At 46.1% G+C, this 12610-nt stretch overlaps 1 protein-coding gene across 1 annotated transcript in view; it reads right to left on the bottom strand.

Annotated features, from left to right (window-relative positions):
- The window catches only part of PARD6B (par-6 family cell polarity regulator beta), a 16559-nt gene extending 7938 nt beyond the window's left edge, over nt 1-8621 (bottom strand). The window contains exons 1-2 of the mRNA XM_040638471.1: nt 8505-8621; nt 3907-4129 (exon numbers count right to left, since the gene is read on the bottom strand). Of these exons, the coding sequence (XP_040494405.1) occupies nt 3907-4129; nt 8505-8570 (289 nt within the window). The 5' untranslated portion in view covers nt 8571-8621. The remainder of the gene's footprint in view (nt 1-3906; nt 4130-8504) is intronic.
- Between the last annotated feature and the right edge of the window lie 3989 nt (nt 8622-12610).

Below are 12610 nucleotides of genomic sequence, written 5' to 3'. Positions count from 1 at the left end.
GGCGGGGGGGGTACTGCCTGGTCTGGAGCAGAGGCAGTGCTGATGGGGAAACAAATCCGAAAAATAATTAGGACTGTTGCTAATAGGCTTGGTGACTGACTGAACAACAGGTTATGTGTCACAGGTGACACCCAGGTTTCTGTTGTGAGCAACTGGTATCATATGCTGTTCTTCAAAATTCAGCTGACAATTACGATGCATCTCTCTTGGAGCACTTCTAAATCAAACCCGGATTCATTAAAAAGCGATCGTACACCTACAGACTAATGTCCACTGCACAGTTCTAAGGACCGAGGTGACTGATCGGGTGTCTGGGCCACCAGGCCGTGCCTGAAGTACAACCATGTGTAAAGCAGGCAAGGCCCTTCAATGTTTCCAACAAACTCTTTCGAATAAATCCAGGATGTGAATGCGTCTGTCTGATGTCACAGGAAAACAGATGGTAACACAGCAAGGAGGTGTGGTGGGGATACTCCTGATCGGATCTGGCGAGCAGCCTGTGCACATCCTCGGGTCCCTGACTTGGCTGCCCCTCACGACTGGCTGGGAAAGCCTCTTAACTCCAATGGGGGATGGCGGTTGGCAAAAGATCTGGGAATCCTCTTTGTGAATCTAATTTTTCAGAGAGCAGGCATTTTGTTTTCTTTGGTTTCTGCTTCCATGACAATAGCCTGAGAGTATGGGGTTTTTCTTCTAACAATAAATTATTATAAGACAAAACCTTTCAAGATAGGCAACGATACAATCTTCGAATTCACACTATATAGTTTACGCATTCAACTGTGAACTTTCACTTCTAAGAAACTTCTAGATGTATCAGATTTTAAAAGATAACATGATTTTAAAATTTAAAATGGTTTTAAAGTTTGTTTTTTAAAATCACTTGGTACCATCTAAGTGTAACTGCCGCCTTACCGATTCCTAAACTGGAACCAACAAGCCAAGAAAACAAAGTGTATTGTAATGAAGCAGTAAAATGTTACTATACTTAATGTCAAGCTTTATATTAACTTCCTGAATTTAATGTCCATTGAAGTTTTCCTGAAATCAGCTTTCTGCTCAAGCATCTGTTGAGCTTTAAAAGAAAAAAAGTTATCACTGGGAATCACGGGGCACTGCTTAAGTCTGTTAAGACAGACAATAAACAAGATAACTCGTACTTACATAAGGTAATTCCAGGTCTGATAAAGGTGGGGGCCGGGTTAGGGGGCTCTGGCTAGGGTGGTCCAAAGAGACCCCTCTGAGGAAGTTATTCTGATAAGATACGGATTGAGGAGGGAGCCGGGGGAGGAGAGAGGAGAAAAGCAAAGAGCAAAAGCACAGGGACAGCAACACCCTTTCAAAGTCAGAGAGAGAGCCAGCCAGCGCAGCGGCTGTGATGAGGGACTGGGGGAACAGAGGATGAGGTTGTTAAGTTCAAACAGGAAGGGTTTCATTCTGGTTGCAGTGGGAAGTGGGGGGGGGGCATTAAACAGGAATGGCTTGATCAGCTTACTTTTATGCTCTCCATAAGTCGTATTTGTATTACATTTATATTTTTATTATTTTTATTTTAGGGCACCTGGGTGGCTCAGTCGCTCATATAAATAAATAAAATCTTAAAAAAAATAAAGATTTTATTTATTTATTTGACAGAGAGAGAGAACACAAGCAGGGAGAGCAGCAGACAGAAAAGCAGACTCCCTGCTGAGCAGGGAGCCCCGACACAGGGCTCGATCCCAGGACCCCAAAATCATGACCTGAGCCAATGGCCGATGCTCAACCGACTGAGCCACCCAGGCGCCCCTACATTTATATTTTTAAAAACAAAAATGTTCTCTTGAATGTATTGCCTATTTCTAAATAAAACTTTTTTTTTTTTTTTTTTAATTGTTTTGCTTTTTTTAAATAAAACTTTTTTTTTTTTTTTTTTTTTTAAAGATGGTGGGGAGGAGTAGAGGGAGAGAGAATCCTAGGTAGGCTCACCACTCCCTTCGCCCTTCGGCAGAGACCTGGGGCTCAGGGCTTAATCTCTCAACCATGAGTTCATGACCTGAACAAAAACCAAGAATTAGACGGCTAACTAACCGAGCCACCCAGGCGCCCCTTTCTAAATCAAATTCTAAGAGCTGTTTACTATATTAGACATTTATTTCTAGGACACAGAAAACTTTTGTTCACATATAAACATATTCAAAAGCAAACAGCAGAACATAACCACCCTTAAGAGATGTGAGGATTAATCAATCCCACAATCATTAAGTGTTACAACATCAGTAATGAAAACATGTAGTGGTATAATCCAACTCCCACCATCTTACAAAAAGGATAATCCAACAAAATGTTCTGGATGGCGGTAGTTTAAAAATAAGTCACTCCACACTTGAATACACATTCCAAACAGAAACAAAGTTGTTAATGAGAATTACAACTGCTAATAAGAAAGGCCTAATCATCAATAATTATTGACATTATTCTGCTTAAATGACAAGTTCCACATGATTGCTTTGTTTTCTCTCCTCTGCTGATGTTCTTTTGTCTCCAACAGTCTGTACACAGCTTTACAAGGGTCCATCCCTGGTTTTCATTCCTACGAGGCCTTACGTCTCCTCCCGAGAATTTCTCAACTATCGCTTTTCCACAGACTTCCAATTTTCTCTGACGGGGCCTCTAGATTTCGATCCAAAGTTCCTGTCTACCATTTCCAATTTCCTACGTGGCACGGTTAAAACTCACCAGCCAAATATCCTAAAACCAAACCCGTTTTCTTTCCGGACTTATCTCCCTCTTCCAAATTCCGCTTGTAGATGGCACTGTCCCAGCCATCAGACTTGAACCTGGAAAGCTGTTCTCTGTCGGACTCCTCTTCAACTCGCTGCCATCCAGCGGGGAGCACAGTGGCTCTCAAATACCAGATATGCCCTCTTTATCTAACACGGCCACTGTCGTCATCTGCCTCCCCCAATGGGGCGGCTTCCCAGCTGTCCCTTCACCACCAGCTCCTGGCCCTCCCCCCCCCCCAAGACTGCTGCTCCCTCCAACTCATCCCCAACAGCCAAACTAATATTCCTAGATTAACACTCTAATTGTACCACGCCACTGTTATGGATCTATGAAATCCATCTCAGGGGTCTCTAGGAAAATCAATTTGTGTATTTCTAAGTATTCTGTAAATGGTCAAGTGATAATGGACATGTTACCCTTGGAGGTTTATTTTGTTGGTAGACTTTAGTTCCTCCAAACCCAGAAAAGCAAAGCTATGTAATCAGTGGAATTTCAAAGCCCTGGGAGTGGTCTAAGGTTTATCAACTGATTGGAAATACAGTTTCACCTTCCAGGGTAATCCCTACCCATTCTCTCGAACTGCTTTCTGGGTTGGTTTATAAACATAGTAAGGCTTTCATTATCCCACCAACACTGAGCTTGCTGCTATCATGCTGGCTTTCTAAACCTCTTCATTTACCAAAGGCAAAGAAATAAATGGCACACATCAGGCCCATGTGCAGACAGACAGACACACAGACGTGGAGGAGGGACAAAGTAAAAAAAAAAAAAAAGTTTTAAAACTCAAAATACATTTGAAAATGCTTGCCATATAGGATGGTTATTTTGAATGTTCTTTTGCAAGACTAGTATCAGTGTTTAAATTCCTCCACAATAATGACTTGCTATCTAATTTTCTGTGAAAAGCATTCTAAATAAGTAACTTTCCTTCAGGTAGTTATTAAGTAGTAAATACAGCACTTGAAAGTTGGTTGCCACCAAAAAATGAGAAATCTTATTTCCAAAATCACAGTCTTTCTATCGCACCTTTCTACATGGACAAAATTCTATTCAACGAAGTGAGGATTCAATGCATAATCCTATTAATGAGGAAAATAAACTACTTTTATTTCTAAAACAATTTTTCTACACAGTGGTACTTACCCTTTTTTTGTATAAAAATCCTAAGCAGTGGATTGGCCGTTGAAACAGCTTTGTGATAATTATCATCATTATTTATAGGCAGTAAGTCTCCATGGATGTCTGCATAGCCTACTAAAACGTCAACATTGGGTATCTTATGAACATGCTGCAGTAATCCATAAAACTCCTCAAATTTTCCAGGTTTGGATCTTTCCAGTGAAAACCGACGAAATTCAGCTCCGAACTATAAATACAACGAACATATTAATTAAAAACAAAGCAAAAGGAACAGGATTCAATCTGAAAACGCACTCCATAGGAAAATTAACAGGCATAGTATTCCCATAATAAAAAAGACAGTCTGTTGTCAGAAACCTCATTATCTGGAGATAAAACAGCATACGGGAGACACAGGAATGTGCCTTCTCACTGCTACATCTCTGAAGGGCATTCCCTTTCAGAGATGCAGGCTCCGCTCAATCCCTTGGGTTCCCGGGCCTCACTGGAGACTGTCCTGCAATAGTGACTCAGCTCAAACCCTGTCTGGAGCCCAGATCCTGACAGCAGTCCTCGCCCCACTTAGGCCATGGGGTAAAAAAGATGTGCCCAAGTCTTTATGTTGACCATTAGCAAAAAGCACCTAATTTTCTTCCCCCATAAAAGGAATTACGATTTCACAGGAAGTGGCAAGAATTAATAGCAACATATAAAAAAGGGACTTTGAGCTTCTTGGCATTAAGGCACAATACAAATGGGAGGTACATCATGTAAGAACTAGGTCTAGAGATAAGAAGCATCATCCCTATCATAATCCTGGAAAAAAGCTTTACTGATACATAAAATATATATCCTACAACCGCCCAATTAATGCAAGTAGTGCTTATGTGCCTGGCACAGTGCCTGAGCCCTAAAGATGGAAAGGCTCAGGCCTGCAGCAGGAGCTCACCCATGAGTGGGTAAAGAGGACAAAGACATCAGAGAGGTATTAAGGGACCACAGAAACACCTCTATTATGCCCCATTCTGATTCCTCTTCTAGAAACACACCTCTGCTCTCCAAATGCCAGATTATTAAAGTGGCTGTTATTCAGCACTCAGGACTGGCTTCATCTGGTCCCTGATAAACAGGATCTATGACTTACTATGGGCCCAGGGCGGCAGTTTCTCCAGGTGGAAACCTAGGTAAGGTTAATCAGCCTTTCTCAGAAAGTGTCCCAGCCACTAAGTTTAGGAAATGCTACAAAACTATAATCATACTCTTAGGAATCACTGTGGAGACCAGCTATTAAAGACTCAGCTCAGTCCTCAGTTGATTTTTTTCTAAAACTTTAAACAAATGTTTGCTACATTTGTCAACCACTGAACTCATTTTTCCTCTAAATATCTACTATTAACAAGAAATACTAATGTATTCTAACGTAATGTAATACTAACACAGCCTTAAGCATCAAGCAGAGAGAGTCCCCATCAGAATAATTTGAGCAGATTACAAATGTGTCAATTCATCTTCCCAAGCAACTATGGGATATCTGGAGTCACTGGGTCTGTTACACTGAAGAAATTCATCCGCTTTGCTAATACCTACACTACATTAGTATTAAATTAAAAAACTCACTAAAACCACCTCTCCTAATAAATAAAAACACATTCCTGAAACATAAACACCAACATTTGTCAAGAACATAAGGTGACTCATTGCAAAAACTCTCAAAAAAGTTTAGTCACACCTTCATGTTTCAAAGTAAATAAAAACTCAGCAACATCCTTCATATCAGAGCTAGTCTTATGATGTTATCAAAAGTCACAGTTTCTCCTCCATGTTCTTTATTCCAGTATCACAACGTCAAGCTCCTTGTGCCCTGATTCACGCCAGGGTTTACCACTTCTCCAGGTATGTGAATGTAACATCTAACACTTGAACATTTGAGGGCTCCAACGTCTTTGCTAAAGCTTTTGGGTGAAAATCCTTTGCTCAACACGTTTTTCTCGTCCTTAAATGTTATGATAAAAACAATGAAAAATTGTATGGCTTCACAGATGTGCCCTTTTGCAAATGTTAGCAGAAAACAAAACTAAACAAGAGACACTGTTATGCTCCTTGCAGAAAAACAATAGGATTAAGAGAACGTTTTACTACATAAAGAAAAATACTAAGATAGAGATAAAATTAAGACCCAGTCAAAACTATTCACTACGTGAGCCATTTAGAACTCTTATTTAGGCCCATCTAGTTTGTCTTGGCCACTCAGGATGTGGCCTTCTCCCAGCATCTGTTGGTACGTTCAAGAAACCACAGAGTTAATTTTAATACTGTTTGCCCATGAATAGTAATTAGAAAACGTACAGTCCAAAGACTGTTCCAAAGTTATTAAAGAATACCACCTTCATTACTGATTGGGAACTTTCCCAGCTCTGCTCAGATAATACCGTTGACACTCTTTTCCATGCAGAAGAAAAAGAGACCCTGAATGTGGATCTGCACGTCACCTGGTTGTGGTTACAAACCTCCTGACCATCAGTTTTGTGAAAAACCGTGATATCACCAAGGCAGCTGACAAAGGGAAATATTGTTTAAAATATCTGTCCAAATACTTTTTAAATGATAAAGATGACAAGTGTTTCATTTAATCCACTAAAAATAAATGTGTCAACAATATCTCCTTAAAACATAAGGTGTCACAGACACACTAAAGACAGTACCTAATATTGTGTCTATTCACCAACATCGAGAAGAACAGAGGATGTACACTTCATTCAGGGCAGGTTCTCAGAATGCCTCGATTCTACGTAAGAGACACGGTTCACTACAAGTCCAGCATGGCAGATCAAACACATAACATGTAGTATAGACACACGTGTGGGAAGGATTCACAGATCAGGTGACAGAAGAGAAGGGGCAGAAAGCCTGAAATTCCAGTCCCAGAGTGCTCCAGGTTTCTAGTCCAGGAGAGAAATTACTATTTGATTGTATTTATCAGTGCCCCTAGAATCTCTACTCCTTTTTTCCTATGGTGAAGAATTAAAGACTTGCTACCAAGATTAGGACCACAAACTGAATTCTAAGATTATGCAACATCATAAGTGTTTTTCTTTTCTTAACCTCAACCCCCACAGATGCAAACTAGATTTATGACAGAAATGCCTGAGAAAGTTCAACCATTGGGCACAGAACCACCACCGCCGCTATACTGCTCGAGGAAAAACCCTGTTATATCTGGAGTCATCTTAACCCTTAGCTCAAACACGTCTTTTCCATTTGCTCTGGCAGTGCCATGGAGGACAGAGGGAAGAGCACATTCCTTAAATTGCTATAATTACATTTCTATTCTTATTAAACAGAACACTTTCGGTGAAACTACTGCTTACCCTGATACAGATGTCACAAAACGTTTAAATGATACTCAGAATGAATGTGGATATTCCCGAGGCGAAGATCTCAGTTACAGCAACTTACAGAACTTTGCTTATCAATTCTAGATAATAAAGCCATTCCTCCCACCCGCTCTAGGGAGCTCTCCTTACTCTCCTTCACTCAAAACCACTCCCTGATTTGGATTTGCCCTAAGTAGTCTTACATTCAGTGATGTTTCATCATTCTTGAAGTTGATGTGCTCGTACTGTGCTCCCCTTCTTGCCGGTGTTTTGGTTTTCTTAACTATCTTAAGTGTTCTCAAAAACAGTTTTATTCTACAGAGTCTAGAAGTTATTCTATAAAAAGGCTTCCAGGTTTTGGCATAAAAGCAGAGCCTGGCAAAGTCATAACCTTTCTGACCCCTCCCTTTTCTCAGAGAATCAAACTCGATCATCTAAACTCCTCTGGCTCTTCAACTGATGAAACGCTTGCTGAACATGTTGCTGTGGTTGCCGATGACTTTCAAATTCCAGCTCAAAACCCCCTTTGGAAAGCATTTTCTCCCTAATCCCTACAGACTACCCTGCTTAAGGAGCCCTGCAATTTAGGAATTCAGTGGATACGGACGGAATTATCAGCAGACTGGCATGCCTTCGGTCAAGAAGGAAAACACTTGATGTGAAAAGGTAGCACGGCGGAATGAAAAGAGCATCCAGCCTCAAACTGTAAAGGGCTACTCAAACGAAAGGTGATAGTGTTAATTTCACAGATTAAACGCATACCAAAGTTAGTTCTGGAGAAATCCATAGCAGGAAGCAAAGCTAACTTTAAAAGGGCTCCTTACTGCACTGGGCTCTCCTTTTCACCACTCGATGCACCCATGAACCAAAGAAATGGGTAACATTTTGTGACCACGCGTGTTCCAAATACCTTTTACTCATAGACCAGGAGCTAGAATTTCCCCCAAAGCTATCGCACCACACTGCGCTCCGACATCTCCCATCCCTGAACAGGAATGAGATTCAAGGAGATTAAGTGCTCCACTGGTCTTCCCACCTGGGCCAGGAACAAACACAAGGCCCCTCCTTCGCCCCCTTCTCCCAAGTTTACTATCCACCACCTCCTGCCTCCAAATCCCACTGCCGCACCCCCCGCGTTGCACACACTCGGGCAGCCCGTCAGGCCTCCCTGGCCAGCCCCCGGCCTCCCCCAGGCCCGGCCCCGGCCCCCATCAGCCCGCCGCTCCGCCCAGCCCCGGCCCCGCGCACCTTGCTCTTCACCTCCATGGTGCCCAGGCAGCCGCTGCCCGCCCCGTGCCGGTGGCTGCGGTTCATGCTGAGGCCGGGCCCCGCGGCGGCCTCCTCCGGCCGGGCCGCCCCTCGGGAGCGCAAGGAGCGAGTGCGCGGCCGGCGGGCTGGCGAAGCGGCTGCGGCCCGGGCGCCTCCTCACAGGCACCTGCAGAGGGGCGGCCGCGGCTCGGGTCTCCGCGTAGAGCTCCGCTCGGCTAGCTCCTCACGCGGCGGGACCGAGGGTCGGACTGGCGGCGCGGCGGGCGGGGACACGACTCCCTCCCTCCGGGCCTCGGCGGCGGCCGCGACGGCAGAGGAGGAGGAGGAGGGGGCGGAGCAGAGGCGACAGGCGCCGCAATCTCGCTCTCGGCCACCTCCTCCGCAAGCCCGCGCGCGCGCACCCGAGCCGGGCGGGAGCCGCGGCGCGTGCACGCGCTCACCTGCAGCCTTTGCCGAAGGCTCGGCGGCTCGCGCTCCGCCCACACCCAATAGGAAGCGCGCACCTGCGCCAGCGTCGCCAACCAATCGATACGCGCCTCGAGAAGCGCGTGGGCGGACCGCCTTCTCGAGAATCCCGCCCACCGCCGTGCGATTGGCTCCGCGCGGCGAGGGAGGGGCGGGATCACCTGAAGCCTTTGGCCCCCTCCCTGGATCTAGCAGGAGAGCTGGAAAGCGCATGCGCGGGCTCTGGTGTTTCCGCCTAGGGAAGGCCGGCCGGAAGCGCGAGCGCACCTGGAGAGGAGCTGGGGCTGGTGCCTTTTGCGCAAGCGCAGGCACGCGCCTGACGACCCGGTCCTGGCGAGAGCGCGCCTGGCTGGGCTTGCGCTGCGCTGCCCCGCCGGTCGCAGAAGCGCGGTGGTTCTGTTCGGTTCCCGGCGCCGCCGACCCCACGTCCACTTTGGGGTGCTGCAGCGTGCAGCAACGCCCCTCCACCACCCAGTTGAGTCGTTTAGGCGTCCAGTTGCAACTCTGGTTACAAAATAAAAGTTTTTCCGCCCCTGCAACAGTTACCAGGGGAGAACATAAGGCTCCTCAGGATTGGTTTGTCCATAGAGATTTTTCTGCGATCCTTCAGGTCCCAGGAGGTCGAGAGGGCGCCGCGAGTGGGGAGGGAAAGTGAGCTGAGGCCCAGGATGGCTCCCCTCAGGTCCGGCTTCCCTGAGGACTTCAAGACCCGCCCGCCCGGGCTTTCTTTTTTCTTTGCTTATTTTGTATTTATTTATTTTTAACCCCTGACGTCTTTCTCGCCCTCCTCTGGCCATTTCTTGGCCGATTATTGTTTCCACCAACGGCAGCCTCTGGATAACGTTCTTTTCTCCGAGTGTAGTGATGGAGCCGTGTCCTTTTTAAAGACTGAACCCATTGCTCTAAATGCCCCAGAGTCAGGTTTCTCCTCACGGGGACAGTGCCGTGGAAGTGGGGAAGAGACCCTCAAGTCCCCCCCCCCCGAAGGGCCCACTTGACCCCTTCTCTGAGGCGACCTGGACTTGAGGGGTGCCTGAGATGGCCAGGAGGAATTGGTTCGGGCCCTTCGTTCCACCTGAGTCCTCAGGGCCTCCCCCTCATCTGCCTGCCTCAAATCCCTCCTGACTCCTTGTACATCCTTCCCAGCACCTGTGTGACGAGTTTCAGCTTTTTCATGTTTCTGGAGTCATCTGCCTCCGCCCTAGAATGAAGGCACTGAGAAGACCACATCAACTCACTGTGGAACAGGTGGCATGGCACCTGACTCCTAGCAGGGACTCAGATACGGCTTTGCTGGGAGCTGGTGCTGAGGGAGTGTGGTTTCTCCAGACTAACTTTGCCCCGCCTTGGCTCAAAGGTGAGAGGCCCATCTTTCCCCCTGGTTCAGTTCGCTAAGTGTCTGTGGGGGAATTTAAGGTTTTTCTGGCCATTTTGGGTGGAAGTACAGATGGAAAGGATTCCATCCCAAGCTGCACAATAATAAGGCTGTGACCTTCACCCCCTGTTAGCACCTGCTATGTGACTCAAGCTGTGCTGGACATGAAGTGTGTGTTGTGATGGGCCAGCTCCACAGCTGAGTCTCAAGACCCCTTAAGACCCTTTAAAATTATGGAGGGCCCCCGAGTATTTTGTTTATGTGTTATGTCTTTTAATACTCATTGTATGAGAATTAAAACTGAGAACGTTTAAACACAAGAACACACACAAGCACACATTCCAGGAGTCACAGGGTGACGTCATCACATGTCCCTTCTGGAAAACACCACTGGATACCCGTGAGACAATGAGGATGAGAAGAACAAGTGACATGTCAGTATTGTGAAAATAGTTTGAGCTTTGAGAATCCCCTCAAAAGGTCTTAGGGACACCCAGGGCCCCCACTTTAAGAACCGCTGAGTAGAAAACATGTCATAGCCTTTAGGAATCTTTATTCTCAGCTGTCACCCTCCACTCCCCAATTGCCAGGGCTGCGCCCTGGAAGCCAGGGCCCCAGTTCAACATGAGCCAGTGTGGGGTGGTTGAGCTTTATCAGTGTTATCCATACTGATTTATCAGGCCCTCTTCAAAAGGAAGTTCATGGATGCCAGCACACCTGCGTGGGCCCTGCATTCCTAGAGGTATTGTCATGTCCTCTCTCCCCTCCTCCGGGTGTGGTATCCTTCTTGGACTTTCCTTTCTAGAAGGGAGGGCCAGGCCAGAGCTTCCTGGATCTCCTGAGTGGAATTTGCTCTGAGGCCTGCGTCACAGGTGCGCCTGAGCTGTGTAAGGAAGGAATGTGGAAAGTAGTCTGAATTTGATAAAGGTGCTGTGGAGGAGGGGAGCCTTTTCATTCCGAGAGCTGTTGTGGCCACAAGTTTGTTGGCAGGGCCTGAATTTCAGCCTTACTTGAGAAGCATGAAGCCCAGAGCAACAGCACAGAGGAGGGTTTATATTTCTGTTTCTTTAGTTCCCAGACTGAACCCTAATCTCATTTCTCTCCGTCATCCCTCCCCACCCCCAAATCCTCAAGCCAAAGCTGATCAAGGCCTTAGTGTGGAATGAAAAGCGAGCCCCATGCCTGGGAGAATTAGTACCCAGTGAGTTAGTGAGATAAATAAGGTGAGTATGACACGGACTCGATAAATTATAGGTTCTCAAAATCATTAGTTGGGAATGGGCCACCACTGATTATCACACCCACACGCTGTCAGGTCCTTCCAGCCTGTCTCCGCCCCCTGAAAAAGCCAGTGGGGGTTACATCTGTGCTGCATCCCCCTTTTCTTTTCTTTTTTTTTTTTTTTTTTAAAGATTTTATTTATTTATTCGACAGAGATAGAGACAGCCAGCGAGAGAGGGAACACAAGCAGGGGGAGTGGGAGAGGAAGACGCAGGCTCATAGCGGAGGAGCCTGATGTGGGACTCGATCCCGTAACGCCGGGATCACACCCTGAGCCGAAGGCAGACGCTTAGCCGCTGTGCCACCCAGGCGCCCCTGCATCCCCCTTTTCAATACTTCTGTCTTCAAGTCCTGCAACTTAACACAGCTGTTGTGTTCGTTTGGAATCTATCTTGTGAGGTGGAAAGAGACTGTAATTTTCCACAGTTAGTTTTATTGATTCATGTTTTATACGATAATACTTCTTTCTTTCCTTCCTCCTCCAACTCGGAGAAAGAAGAAAAAAAAAAAAAAGAAAGAGGGGCCAAGAAGTCGTATATACTGGTGGCGAGATTTTATTCAAGACGTTTCTCTTGCCAGCTTTTTCTCCTTGATTGCTCAAGTTCCAGTTTTGATGGAGCTAGTTAATAATTCTTTGAGAAAGAGTTGAAGTGTGTATTTATGAATCTCAGACTACCCACCAAAGCATTTTAAGCCCTTTAGCGGAGGTGGAATTAAGTCACATGACCAGTTTTCTGGTTAATAGCTTATAACACTTCGGTACTTGGTGTGGAGGTGGGGCGGGAGTGCTCAAAGCTCAGGAAACGAATGAATTATCTCCTGTAGCCTTTAAGAAGCTAGATGCCCTTTTAGGTAAAAGCCCCTCTTGGTGGGAGGCAGTAGGTGCCAGGCACAGTTCAGGAGCCCTACCCTGGAGAAGTTTGCCCTCTGACCTTTTCCCTCTCTAGGACTCGATTTCTCCATC

The sequence above is a fragment of the Ursus maritimus genome, unplaced genomic scaffold, assembly GCF_017311325.1.
Source record: "Ursus maritimus isolate PB19 unplaced genomic scaffold, ASM1731132v1 scaffold_22, whole genome shotgun sequence".
In the NCBI taxonomy this organism is placed as follows: domain Eukaryota; kingdom Metazoa; phylum Chordata; class Mammalia; order Carnivora; family Ursidae; genus Ursus; species Ursus maritimus.
This window is presented reverse-complemented; position numbering and strand designations above follow the sequence as displayed.